Below are 14,665 nucleotides of genomic sequence, written 5' to 3' on the forward strand. Positions count from 1 at the left end.
TTTACTTTGTATTTGGGTGATTTTTGGAGAAATGTGTTGGATCAGTAGCAGCTAATTGTAAAGTGGATGGATGTTATTGATCTTTTTAATTCACCAGCTGGCTTCATTTTATATATGCGCATACCAACTTTTATCCCTACTTGACACAAATTCTACGCATGGTACAAATTCTTTTCTCCTCTTATCTTTTCTTGCAAATTGGAAGTTTTAGATTCTTTCTCCCATATTTCGCACTTTCTTGATTCTCACTTTTAATTTAAGTTAAAGCAAAAGAATCGACTACTCATAACACAAGTTCAAGAAATCCCTTTCATATTTAATTTAAATTCTAATCCTAGGTACAAATTCTTTTCTCCTCTTTCACACAAATTTATTGATGGGTACAGACCCAATTCAAATACAATTTATATTTTTTAAATGATTTGGATTTGGACCTAGGTTTAATAATATTTATTGGGTTTGAGCATGGATTTGAGTAGAGTCTCACCCTATCCATTGACACCCATAATCCTATCAATGTATCCATATTAAATTAGTGGTTGGTTTACTATAATATTAGTTACTAATTAATTATATATATTTGATATTAATAATTGAAATATATTAGTTATTGATGATTGCATAATATAATTATAATCAATTTATTAAAAAAAATTGTGTTGGGATTTTAATAATGAACAGTACCACGATCTGCACTGATCCTTCAATCTATATTGTATAAGTAACTCAAATGCTTTCTTGTTCCCCCCCCCCCCCCCCCAAAAAAACAAGGCGGAGGACAAACAACAAAGTTAAGATATTTCAATTGCTATGCATTTTTTATTCTTTTAAAAGAATGTTAAATAAATCTATGAATTCACATCCATCTTAAACATAAAAATTAGAAAAATTAATAACATAAGACGTACATGGCTCACCCAATTTGAGCTACATCCAACAAATAGAACATTTACGACATCGAAAAATGATGATGAGGACTGTGCAAAATGACTTTCAGAAGTAATACAACTCTAGTCTAAAAAATATAAGTCTTGGACTATTACATGATACTGAAATAGAGCATGATAACTTAAGGTACCTTATTAATAAGAAAAACTATATGATAATTTACATATAAAATCTGCAATATATGAATAGTTGTGATTGTTTGAAATCCGACATTCCTGTCCTATGCTACACATATTTAGAAGAGTACATAGCGTCCTTTGTGAGTACATCACAGGCAAAAGTCCATTCGATGGTTTGCTTGGCTTCTCTCTGGTGAAAATCTCTATGCTTTCCATAACTCAACTTTGTCAAATCAAATAACTCTTTTACCGTAATTTTCTTGAACTGTGGATCCTGATCCGGCTTTATGTAACTCATGAATCTGCATCGTCGACTTTGTCTTAGTGGGAGAAACTTGTGTGTGAATGTGGCACTGCAAAAAAAAAAAACTCGATTTGGAATGGATATTTTGTAATAGATATGTGAAAAATCCTTCAGAGTTCTTACCTGCTCTCACCTACTCTCTCCTGCTTCTAGCTAGCACCTCTGTATTGGTGGAATGGGGACTCCTTAAAGTTGCCGACTGCAAAAGCATTTGCCAAGCATTTTTTCATTAATCAAGAAGGATAGTTAATCCATCCATATATATCCTCAACTTAGGAATAGTGAGAAAAACCATTGTTATCATATACCTCCAGTACTCATCCAAATAGACAAACTCCCATACGTTGTAGCATTTAGTCTAATAAACAAACTAGATAAAGCAAACCAACAACATAAATGTCTATTTGGTTGATCGTTGTGTTGGCTTTCTTCACTCTTGATCAAGTCATCACGAGTGCGTAGCCACCTCCGTCCTGATGCATCATGGCATCTATAGAATCTCCGTCCTCCATTTCCATCTATGTATAAAGTCAAAAGTAGAAATACAAATAAAAAATTTTCATAGTTATTACATGTTTACATTAGCAAAAGCAAGCGATGTGCAAAACTTATGTGCACGTGGGACCTTTCGGTCCGAAAATCAGCCATGCATCATAAGCACAAAAACGTTACTATGCATTAGAACATAAAAGCTAAACTATACTTGCGTATGATAATACATCAACGCAAACTAATGCAAATGCAAGAGAATAATTACATTTCCGCTATCATAATGTTATTTTTTTGGCAGATTTCATCATTGTTTCCTTTGATCTTATAATGCTAGGAACAAATATTTTACTTATACAGTAAAAGAGGGGTTAAATGTAGTTTACCCCATTTGATATGTGAAATGAACAAATATTTTCTATGAAAAAAAACTTGCAAATTCCACTATTTAGATGGGTGGGGGGCGAGGTAATTAGTTTCATTTTTCAAAACACATGGGATAATTTGCTATTTTATTTCACAACAGTTTATTTATTTATTTATTTTTTTTTTCGTTTCTCATATCACGAAGGTGAATTGCACATTTTCTATTTGTGCAGCAATTTGTGCATATCGTTACAGAATCACATTTAACATTAAATTCTAGCATCAAAGACGAAAGTAAAGATGTTACGCGAAAGTATCGACAGACGTTACCTCGAGGGGAGTTTTTGAAGCTTTGACGTGTTGGCCGTCGTACACAAATGCTATTGCATCGTAGTTTAATTTCTTCTGCTTATAGTAAGATGTAAATAAGTGTTGTAGTTTCTTGTCGTGCGGAAATCGGTAGTAGACCTCGTCCCCGTCCTGCAATGACATAAAAATTAAGTGAAGATAACTTGCATCAAGAATTAATTAACTACATTCGTATTACTGTGAGATATTCTGAATGCATATACTATTATTATTAATTATTGATCTAAACTTCAAATATATAATTTATGGGTGAATAGCAATTCACACCCTGTGATATTATAAATGAGTAAATTAGTCCATTATGAAAAAAAAATAAAAAATAGGGAGGTAGGTTACAGTATTTTAGATTATATAAGGAGGTAAATCTAGGTCCTTCTCTAGCAATGCTTGTAAGTTTTGTGCATGCACTTGAACCCTCCTATGTGAAGGCATATAAACCTTCTTTGACCAGACACCTTATCGCTCCTCTAGCAAGGCCCTTAAGTCTTTCTTTGAGTAGGCACCCCCAAATTATCCTCTTTTGATGAGGCACACATATTTTGCTCCGTGCAAGCACACAACATCTGTTCATAATAGATATATCTCTATTATGAACATTTTCTTTTAGAAAAATAAAGTCCTACACTTGAGTAGACAACCATTAAGTCTTAATTCATGGAGGCACACGAGCCTTCCTTCATAGAGACAGATAAGCCCTACTCTTAATGGGCTAAATTCCTGCTCCATATAGCATGAAGTAAGCTCTTCTTTCTCTAAGCATGTTTGTGCCACTAATATTTTTCTGTAAGAAGAAAAAGTGGCTTCCTCTTCAAGCTAGTCTCTTGCCTTTGAGATGGCTATTCTAATAAGTTTTGAAGTTTCCATCTATTAGATTGAGGAGTATAATGATGCCCATAAAAATACAATCGCCTAATGAGGCCCAAGTTGTCCAAAAAAAAAAAAGAAAGAATCTTCAAAACTCAAAAGAATGCAAAGCCAAAGTGGAGCCCAATGGGCCCAGTTCGAGTAAGAGCTTAGAATGCCCTATGAAAATTTAGTCCGGGTAAAGCCCCTAAGGAGTCTGGATGGAAATGCTTCTAAAAACATAAAGTGGCCAAAAGAAACCCAAATTGGCTAAAATCCTCCCGTCCCCCCAAGAATCGGGGGTCTCCAACTTCCAAGAAATAACCCTCAACCTAGTCCGGTGGAGAACTCCTAACTGTTGGGAGATTACCTCTACAAAATCTAGCAAGATTTAGCTTTATCCAGCCATTTTGAGATGATGCTCCATCAAATCTATGAAAATCCTCCACCGAGTCACAGATAGATTCGATCATCTCCAATCAACTTATGATTACCTATAAATAGAGAGCCCCGAGCTACAACTTTGGTTGAAGGGAATACTTCAATTTCATATTATTATTATTAGGGAAAAGTATTATTTTAGTACGCTAAGTATGCCTAATTTTAAGTTTAGTCCGATAACTATGTCCATTTTTATTTAGGTCCAGTAACTTACGAAATTGCTTACTTTTAGTCCACTGACAGATTTTCGAACAATTTTATGCTTGTCTGTTTGATGTATAATGGACTCATGTTTATTTTACTACTTTACTGTGTTTGGGAGGTGTCCTCCATTGCGTTGCATATCTTGGACATTCTTCTTATTTGTAAGTTGTATTCCTTAGTCTCTACTTGGGTTTTATTGTTGTTGACAGATGTTAGGGGATTGTACCCCCGCTTATGCTGTCTTTTGTCTAGCCATGAAACTGAGGTGCTATCTTTTCTGGCTGTGTTGGTTTGTTTGATTTTTTGTTGCAGGTACCTCAACCAATAATTTGAAGGATTCAAGTTGAGATATATTCATTTCTAATTGACGATGTGATAAAAAAATTTTGACACGCCAAACTTTTGACTCAACTTGATGGTAACACTACAAAAAAAGGCAGCATTTGGGTAGATTTTGGAATGTTTAACTTTGAACGATTTCAAGATCACAAAACCTATTTGGACCGGAGTTTGGAATGGATGGAAAACCACCCTTGCAGTTGGCGTTACAAAATTGTAGGAACGGTTTATGAAAATAGTTGCAACTAGGGATGGTAATTGTATCGGTCTTTGAAAACCGTTCCTAATATGGATTTAGCCCAAAAAATTTTAATTTAAGAATTGGAACTGTTGGGGATTGTCTTTCTAATGGTTACTTATATTTTTTAGGTGAAATTTTGGAACGGTATTTATAATCATAATTTTATTTTGAAACTATTTCTTCTTTCTAATTGGGATGAATTTAGGAACAGTCATTGAAATATTTTTTTTGCAATGAGTTATTGAATTTGGAACACACTTGTAGAATTATTTTAGGAATAGAATTAGGGACGGTTCATATAATTTGGAACACATATTAGATACAGATTAGTAATTCTATTTGGAACGATTATATATTAATTTGGAACAATTCATCTAGTATAGGAACACTTTTTTGGGACAGTCTTTGTAACGAATTCTGGAACGAGTTTTGCTAAAACTTTTAATACTTTCTTTAGCATTACTAAACCCGTTCCTAATTTTTGAATGTTATAATTTTTTTATAAATTATTAATATATTTAATGATTTTGAACAAATAAATAAATTTGTACATTTTAACAAATTTTATGATTATGTACATTATTATGTAACAATGTTAGTATGTACTCGCAATATTGTTGTAATTTATTTTTTTATGATTATTATGTAATTTATAATTATTTATATTTATTAATGTAATGTTGTTGATATTGCATTAATTGTTTCAAAATTCTTTATTAATGTGATTATTGTGTAAAATTTTATTAAATTACATAAATTCCATAAATTTGTGTAAATTACACATAAATTGCATAAACTACACATAAAAATTATAAATTACATAAATTACACATGTATTTCATAAATTACACATACAAATTATAAATTGCATAAATTACACATATATTGCTAAAATTACACAGAAATTGTAGAAATTACACATAAAAACTATAAATTGCATAAGTTACACATGTACTGCATAAATTACACATAAATTACATAAATTGTATAAATTTACAGAAAATTAGAAATTTTGAAAAAATATTTTCGAAATTTTTTGAAAAATTATTTCAGAATTTTTTTCTGAAAATTCATACAGATTTTTTTTTTTAAAATACCAAAAATTTACAAAAAAAATTTAAAATACCAAAAATGTACAGAAAATTAGAAAATTTTGAAAAAGTATTTTCAGAAATTTACAGAAAAATTTTAGAAATACAAAAAATTTACAGAAAAAATTTAAAAAATATAAAAAATTACGAAAATTTCAAAATATTTACAATTTTTGTCTCAGTCTGGTCCCTCAAGCTATTTTTTGTTGAATACGTGGCTGAATTTTGACTTTTTGGAGGGTAAAATAGTCATTTAAGTTTGATTTTACCACTTTAGTCCCTTAAATTTATATCATTGTCAAATTCCTCCTTTTTTCAAAGGAAAAAAATTGTATCTATATTTTTTATGTTGATATATTAAAATTATCTTTTATGAATAACAAAAAATTTGCACTGTTGTAAACATAATAATAATATATTATTTAACTTAAAAAAAAACAATCTACTCTATTTTCTCTTTTTTTATTGCAATAAAAAAATCCAAAATTATGATAAATTTTATGAATTTACCTTTTGCGAAAAGTTATATAAAAAATTGAAGTCAGTAATTGACCATTCTATTCACCAAAAAGTCAAAATCCAACAACAATTTCGTCGAAAAATGATCAAAGGGGTCAAAACTAAACAGAATTTAAAGTTTAGGGATGCTAAAGTCAAGAAATAAACTTGTAGGACTAAAATAATTCTAAATAAAAACTCAAGATACCAAATGTAGTATTTACTGAATTAATAATTATAATTTTTGTGTTGCCTCCTTAATAAGCTCTTACGAGCTTATTAGTAACTAGATACAGTGACATGCAACATCTGAGCACATAAGTTTTAGTAATAGTTTTATTTTATTGAAGCTCATAGTTTATTCCTTTATATTAAAATTTGTCATTGTCATCAATACGTATTTTATGCAAATTAATTTTCCCAAGGAACTAGATTGATCAGTAATTAATTTTAACATGAATAGGGAAGTTGAGGGGTATTTTTGGTATTAAAATAATTCAGTGTACTGGTATCAAAACTGCCACTTTGAGTCAATAGACCCTCTTCCCTTTATAATAGTATTAGTCGTTATGGTACACGGTCTCTGCGTTCATATAATAAATAATTATTTACATTTTAAAATATATTATAAATATGAAGAAGATTATAAAGCAACACCACATTGAAGTTGAATAATTACCATTATTTTGATTTACAAATAGAAGAGGATTTGTAGGTCTAATTGGTCAAATATATTAATTAACATAATTAGGAATTAACACTAAAACATGAAAAGTTAGAAACAAATATATAAACTGAGCGGATTTGGTAAAAATTAGCATAAATTTGCTATATAGTGAGATTTGACATAATTACGAATAACTCCTCATTGTTTGAAAAATTATAAATTCCCCCTTAATATTTGATAAAATTATATAATCCTTGGATGGAGGTTTAAAATTATCAACTTTGCCCTTGATGTATTTTTATATTTTTTTTCTAAAAAAATTAAATAATGGGAAAAAAAACATACATAGTGGATGAAATATTATCAACTTAGTCCATAAAAATTTTTAGAAAATTTTTAAAAATAACTAAAATTATAATTCAAAATTCACAAGAATATTTTAGTCAGTTTACCACAAAAATTAATTAATTGGACTAATTATTACACCAATGTTAGAATCAAAGGTTGCATGGTAATAATTCAAACAGAGAACATTACATTTATATATATTGTTATTATTATGAACTTTTTGTGATTTTAATTAATGCGTACATTACATTACACGGAACACATGCTAGTTAATTATACATTCATCAATTATAGTTATAAATAAGTGACACCTATAATTGGTATAAATGAAAATATCTGGAATGTGTCTGATTTTGTGATAATCTTCTCCTTCACCATCCACCACTCCTACCCTCTTCACAAACTCTTCTGGCATAGATATAATTCTCAGTTCTTGGAGAGTATTAATGAATTCCAATTCATCTGGAATCATCTTCAATTTACTGCATTCTGCAATAAGTAGACTGGAGCGGTTGAGCATTGCTCCTTTCTCCACTCTCCACCCCATTAAATTCAACAACCTATGCAAAACAAGTTCCCTGAGTTGAGGAAATCCAGTTGCCCAACAAACCATCTCTCTGCCCACATATGGATTTCTCCACAAGCCAAGAACTCTTAACATGGGAAGCTTCTCTAGTATTTCCATTGGGTCTTCCTCAATCCTTGTACCCACAAGCTGCAATTCTATCACATTTTGATATAGTTGAACTTCATAAGCTGGTAATTTGCTCACTCGACAATGTGTGATTCTCAAGTAATGTAGTGAGTGATACATCACCAACCTCCTGAAAAGAGTTGAGCCATCTTCCCGATTCGTATTGACATCCATGTCCATCTTTGGCAATTTAAGAAGATGAGTGATATCATCAACCACATCACCAACCCAGATATCATCAACCATCTCCAATTCATTCGATCCTTCAAATTTCAATTTTTCGCCTCCAATCCTCTCATGATCATCTTTCATAAATAGATGCCTCAAGCGCTTCATTTTGTCTATACAATTAGGTAATCTCATTGTATTTTTCACATTCAATGTCTGCAAATAAGGTAGCTTGCATATAGATGGTGGCAATTCTTCCACACCACTATTTTCGAGACTCAATAGCTTCAACAGCTTCAATTTTTCGATTCCTTTGGGCAATTTAATATTCTCAAATGTATAACCTTCCAATACTAAGACTTTGAGAGATTTGAAAATCCCAAATGTAATGTAATTATACCAAAATGTATCTCGCCAGTCCGGTTTGAGGAATAGAAAAGATCTTATGTTCTTGTTTTCCCCAGTCCTGTAACTAAGATCGTTATCCACTCCCTCCATATGGATAGCCAATCTATTTGTTTTACAAATTGAAGACTCTTCTCCTCCCATCTTTTTATCTATAACCTCCAGAAATCCTTCTTTTTTCCCTTTTATTGACAAACACAAATCTCGTATCATATCACGAAGCCGGCATGACTTAAACCTATTATATAGCGGCAACTCGTCTATTTCCACTTCAACCATACACCTATTTGCTAGCTCGAATAAATACCGTTCTGCCACATCTCTCAAACTTTCTCCTCTTCCCTTATCTTCGGAACAAATCATTCCTTCAGCCATCCATAGTAAATATAGTTTTTCTATATTTATTTCTTCATCTTCTTTAAAACAAGCCAAATACAAGAAACATGATTTCAGATTGTAAGGGAGCACATTGTAACTCAAATCTAGTATTTGACTTACTCCTCTGTCATTCTCCAAACCTCTCCAATGTAGAAGGTACGAATCAAGATTTCTACACACATTTTTCCATTCTATTGATGCCTTTTCATGACGAAGAGTTCCTCCAATAACTGAAATGGGTAATGGTAAATAACCACATTTTTTTACTATTTCCCTTCCATATTCTTCCAACAACTTTATTTCAGTTGTAGGTATCTCTGAATACATAATCAATGAATATCAGTTAATTCAAAATATTATAAAACTTGAATTTCTTATAAATATGTATAGTAATTAAAACAAATCAAAACAAGAGAATTTCGTCCTATACTTTCAACAAATAAAAAATAGAAATAAAATCTGAAAGCATAACTTTATATTGCTGAATCCATTTCTTTGTATGGCTTTCTAAATGTTTGATTCCTTTTACGTTTTAAACAAATTTTGTATCAAGAAATAAATTTTAAATTGCTATTCAATAGCATTTTATACATATAGATCAACTTGAAATTTACATAAGAAAATTCAAACAATCTTGTCATCATGAAAACTATAAAAAAACATTAGACCTAACAAAATAATCTTTTTCGCTAAATATACACTATTAATGATATCTTTAGTATCATTACTCTTTTTTCTTTTGTCACTGACTAGAGAAAGAAGATTCAAAATCAATAAAATAAAGCAAGAAATTTTACAAACTAACCTTGTGAATAGTTGTTCGGGAATGCTATCTGTTAAAGGAGCTCCCATCCTTCATCTTCATCCAAACACTTGAGATTGTGGACGTATCCTCTGGAAGCAATGCTTTGATTTCTAGTTGTGAGCAAAACTTTGCTATCTGCCTCTGCAATGGGAAAGGCACGCCTTAAGCAATTCCAGTGATCAACTTCCCAAACGTCATCCAAAACTAGGAGACATTTTCTGTCTCTTTGTACTTGGTACAACTTTCTGACCAATGTATCTTCGCTCTTCACTTTCATTTGGAAGAAGTTGCTTTAATAGTCGTTGGAAAGTAGTTTTGGGTTGAAATTGCTGACTTACACAAACCCAAGCACGATATTTGAAGCGCCGCTCCACGGCCTCCCCATTGTAAATTTTAGTAGCAAGAGTGGTCTTTCCCAATCCTCCCATGCCACATATGAAAATCACTCCATTTGATTTGTCATCAGTTGTCAGAATTGATTCTAAATGTTTAATATCCTCCTTCATTCCTACAAAATATTTTTCAACCTCATGCCCATACGTTCTTCTTGACCTATCGGTATCATCTACCAATCTTGATGAGTTGTCTCCTACACTCATAGACTCCAACTGTTTGGTGAGGTCGGACAAACAGGACTTGATATCTTTAATGTCTTCTCTGATTTGATGCATTCTTGACCACTCGCTCAATATACAAGTGAATCTTTTGAGAACAATTTTAAGGCCTTTTCCTTTTCTTCTGGACTCCACTTCAATGACATATCTTTCTAGCACATTCTCAGCTTGAATGGACAAATCGCGAAGTTCAAATAGGTACAAATACTTTTCTCCTCTTTCACACAATTTTATTGATGGGTATTGACTCAATCCAAATATAATTTATATTTTTTAATGGGTTTGGATTTGGACCTAGGTTTAGTAATATTTATTGGGTTTGAGTATGAATCAGAGTAGGGTCTCACCTTATCCATTGACATCCGTATACTATCAATGTATCCATATCAAATTAGTGTTTGGTTAACTATAATACTAATTTTAATTAATTATATATATTTGATATTAATTATTGATGATTGCATAATATAATTATAATCAGTTTATTAAAAAAAATTATGTTCGGGTTTTAATAATGATCAGTACCACAATCCGAATTGATCCTTCAATCTATATTATATAAGTAACTCAAATGCTTTCTCGCCCCCCCCCCCCCCCCAAAAAAAAAATCAAAATGCGCTTAAGTGTGAAGCACATGGACTACAAACAGTCTATGGGAAAAGTATCAGATATTTCAATTGCTATGTATTTTTTATTCATTTAAAAGAATGTTAAATAAATCTATGAATTCACATCCATCTTAAACATAAAAATTAGAAAAATTAATAACATATGACATACATGGCTCACCCAATTTGAGCTACATCCAACAAATAGAACGTTTACGACATCTAAAAATGATGATGAGGAGTGTGCAAAAGGACTTTCAGAAGTAATACAACTCTGGTCTAAAAAATATAAGTCTTGGACTATTACATGATACTGAAATAGAGCATGATAAGTTAAAGTACCTTATTAATAAGAAAATTTAAACTATATGATAATTTACATATAATATCTGCGATACATGAATAGTTGTGATTGTTTGAAATCCAACATTCTTATCCTATGCTACACATATTTAGAAGAGTACATAGCGTCCTTTGTGAGTACATCACAGGCAAAGGTCCATTCGATGGTTTGCTTGGCTTCTCTCTGGTGAAAATCTCTATGCTTTCCATAACTCAACTTTGTCAAATCAAATAACTCTTTTACGGTATGTTTTTGAACTGTGGATCCTGATCTGATTCGGCTTAACTCATGAATCTGCATCGTCGACTTTGTCTTAGTGGGAGAAACTTGTGTGATTGTGAATGTGGCACTGCAAAAAAAAAAACTCGATTTGGAATGGATATTTTGTAACGGGTATGTGCAAAAATCCTTCAGACTTCTGTGTTCATACCTGCTCTCATCTACTCTCTCCTGCTTCTAGCTAGCACCTCTGTATTGGTGGAATGGGGACTCCTTAAAGTTGCCGACTGCACCTGCTTCTAGCTAGCACCTCTGTATTGGTGGAATGGGGACTCCTTAAAGTTGCCGACTGCAAAAGCCTTTTCCAAGGATTTTTTCATTAACCAAGAACGATAGATAATTCATCCATATATATCCTCATCTTAGGAATAGTGAGAAAAATAATTGTTATCATATACCTCTAGTACTCATCCAAATAGACAAACTCCCACACGTTGTAGCATTTAGTCTAATAAACAAACTAGATAAAAGCAAACCAACAACATAAATGTCTATTTGGTTGATCATTGTATTAACTTTCTTCACTCTTGATCAAGTCATCACGAATGCATAGCCACCTCCGTCCTGATGCATCATGGCATCTATAGAATCTCAGTCCTCTATTTCCATCTATGTATAAAGTCAAAAGTAGCAATACAAATAAAAAAGTTTCATAGTTATTACATGTTTACGTTAGCAAAAGAAAGCGATATGCAAGACTTATGTGCACGTGACTTTTCCGTCCGAAAATCAGCCATGCATCATAAGCACAAAAACATTACTATGCATTAGAACTTCAAAACTAAACTATACTTGTGAATGATAATACATCAACGCAAAGTAATGCAAATGAAACAGAATAATTACATTTCCACTATCATAATGTTATTTTTCGGCAAATTTCATCATTGTTTTCTTTGATCTTACAATGCTAGGAACAAAAATTTTACTTATTTAGTAAAAAAGGGGTTAAATGCAGTTTACCCCATGTGATATATGAAATGAACAAATATTATCTAGGGAAAAAAAATTGCAAATTACCCCACTATTTAGATGGGTGGGAGGTGGGGGGGTAATTGGTTTCATTTTTCAAGACACATGGGGTAATTTGCTATTTTATTCACAACAGTTTTTTTTTTTTCATTTCTCATATCACGGAGGGAAATTGCATATTTCCTATTTGTGCAGCAATTTGTGCATATCGTTACAAAATCACATTTAACATTAAATTCTAGCATCAAAGACGGAAATAAAGATGTTACGCGAAAGTATCAATAGACGTTACCTCCAGGGGAGTTTTTGAAACTTTGACGCGTTGGCCATCGTACACAAATGCTATTGCGTCGTAGTTTAATTTCTTCTGCTTACAGTAAGATGTAAATAAGTGTTGTAGTCTTTTGTCGAGCGGAAACCGGTAGTAGACCCCATCCCCATCCTGCATTCACATAAAAATTAAGTAGTTCAAAGATAACTTACATCAAGAATTAATTAACTACATTTGTATTACTGTGAGATATTCTGAATACGTATATCTATTATTATTAATTATTAATCTGAACTTCAAATATATAATTCATGGGTGAATAGCAATTTGCACCCTGTGATATTATAAATGAGTAAATTAGTCTTTTATAGGAAAAGAAAAAGATAGGGAGTTAGATTGGTGTATTTAGATTATATAAGGAGGTAAATCTAGGTCCTTCTCTAGCGATTCTTGTAAGTTTTGTGCATGCACTTGAACCCTCCTATGTGATTACCACACAAATCCTTTGGTCTAGACCAACGTTTGGATCAAGTTTCGTTGAATTCTAAAAACGTTCAAAATATAGTTGTTTTGCACGATTTTTCTAAATCAAGTTTGTATAAGGGTTAAGTTTCGTCGAATTCTGAAAATATTCAAAATATAGCTGTTTTGCACGGTTTATTAAGGCAAGTTTGTTTTCCTTTTATACAAACTTGTAGTTATTATTACATTTAGCAAATTTACCACAGAAATTCTTTGGTCTAGACCAACGTTTGGATAAAGTTTCGTCGAATTCTGAGAACGTTCAAAATTTAGTTGTTTTGCACGATTTTATTATAGCAAGTTTGTTACCCATTTATACAAACTTGTATTATTATCACGCTTAGCAAATCTACCACACAAATTCTTGGGTCTAGACCAACGTTTGGCTCAAGTTTCGTCGAATTCTAAAACGTTCAAAATATAGTTGTTTTGCACAGTTTTAGGGTAAAGGTAAGTTTCATTAAATAAAAAGGAGTACAGTACAACAATCAAGTGGTGTCTCCCTCGACAGACCAAGGGATACGCCAAAGTCTATAGAGCGCACATGTGCTAATTGAACATGATAGATTAATACTAAATTTAGTTGTTTTGCACGGTTTTATTATAGAAAGTTTGTTACCCATTTATACAAACTTGTAATTATTATCACGTTTAACAAATCTACCACATAAATTCTTAGGTCTAGACCAACGTTTGGGTCGAGTTTCGTCAAATTCATAGAATATTCAATATTTAGCTGTTTTGCATGGTTTTATAAGAGCAAGTTTGTTTCCCTTTTATTCATACTTGTAGTTATTATTACACTTAGAAAATTTACCACTCAAATTCTTTGGTCTAGACCAATGTTTGGGTCAAGTTTCGTCGAATTCTAAAAACGTTCAAAATATAGCTATTTTGCACGATTTTTATAAAGCAAGTTTGTATATGGGTCAAGTTTTCGAATTTTGAAAACGTTCAAAATATAGTTGTTTTGCACAGTTTTATTAAAGCAGGTTTGTTTCCCTTTTATACAAACTTGTAGTTATTATTATGCTTAGCAAATTTACCACACAAATCCTTTGGTCTAGACCAACGTTTGGGTCAAGTTTCGTCGAATTCTGAAAACGTTCAAAATATAGTTGTTTTGCACAGTTTTATTAAAGCAAGTTTTATTCCCTTTTGTACAAACTTGTAGTTATTATTACGCTTAGCAAACTTATCACACAAATTCTTTGGTCTAGACCGACATTTGGGTCAAGTTTCGTCGAATTCTGAAAACGTTCAAAATGTAGCTGTTTTGCACGGTTTATTAAAGCAAGTTTGTTTTCCTTTTATACAAACTTGTAGTTATTATTACGCT

At 31.7% G+C, this 14,665-nt stretch overlaps 2 protein-coding genes across 2 annotated transcripts; both read right to left on the bottom strand.

Moving 5' to 3' along the window:
- Positions 1–7,532: 7,532 nt before the first annotated feature.
- Positions 7,533–8,909, bottom strand: LOC105180182 (putative disease resistance protein At1g59780). The gene has a single exon (XM_011103844.1). The coding sequence runs from the start codon at positions 8,907–8,909 to the stop codon at positions 7,533–7,535; it is 1,377 nt and encodes a 458-aa protein (XP_011102146.1).
- An 839-nt stretch (positions 8,910–9,748) lies between these two features.
- Positions 9,749–10,388, bottom strand: LOC110011464 (disease resistance protein RPP13-like). Its single transcript, XM_020691600.1, has 2 exons — positions 9,950–10,388; positions 9,749–9,858 (listed from the first exon to the last, which is right to left on the bottom strand). The coding sequence occupies exons 1-2, from the start codon at positions 10,386–10,388 to the stop codon at positions 9,749–9,751; spliced, it is 549 nt and encodes a 182-aa protein (XP_020547259.1).
- Positions 10,389–14,665: the final 4,277 nt, after the last annotated feature.

This window comes from Sesamum indicum, unplaced genomic scaffold, assembly GCF_000512975.1.
Source record: "Sesamum indicum cultivar Zhongzhi No. 13 unplaced genomic scaffold, S_indicum_v1.0 scaffold00384, whole genome shotgun sequence".
Classification (NCBI taxonomy): domain Eukaryota; kingdom Viridiplantae; phylum Streptophyta; class Magnoliopsida; order Lamiales; family Pedaliaceae; genus Sesamum; species Sesamum indicum.

Coding starts and splice junctions, on each gene's coding strand:
- LOC110011464 (XM_020691600.1), bottom strand. CDS start 10,388: ATGCATCAAATCAGAGAAGACATTAAAGATATCAAGTCCTGTTTGTCC. Junction 9,859..9,949: donor TGGTCAGAAAGTTGTACCAA/GTACAAAGAGAC, acceptor TTCCCATTGCAG/AGGCAGATAGCAAAGTTTTG.
- LOC105180182 (XM_011103844.1), bottom strand. CDS start 8,909: ATGGCTGAAGGAATGATTTGTTCCGAAGATAAGGGAAGAGGAGAAAGT.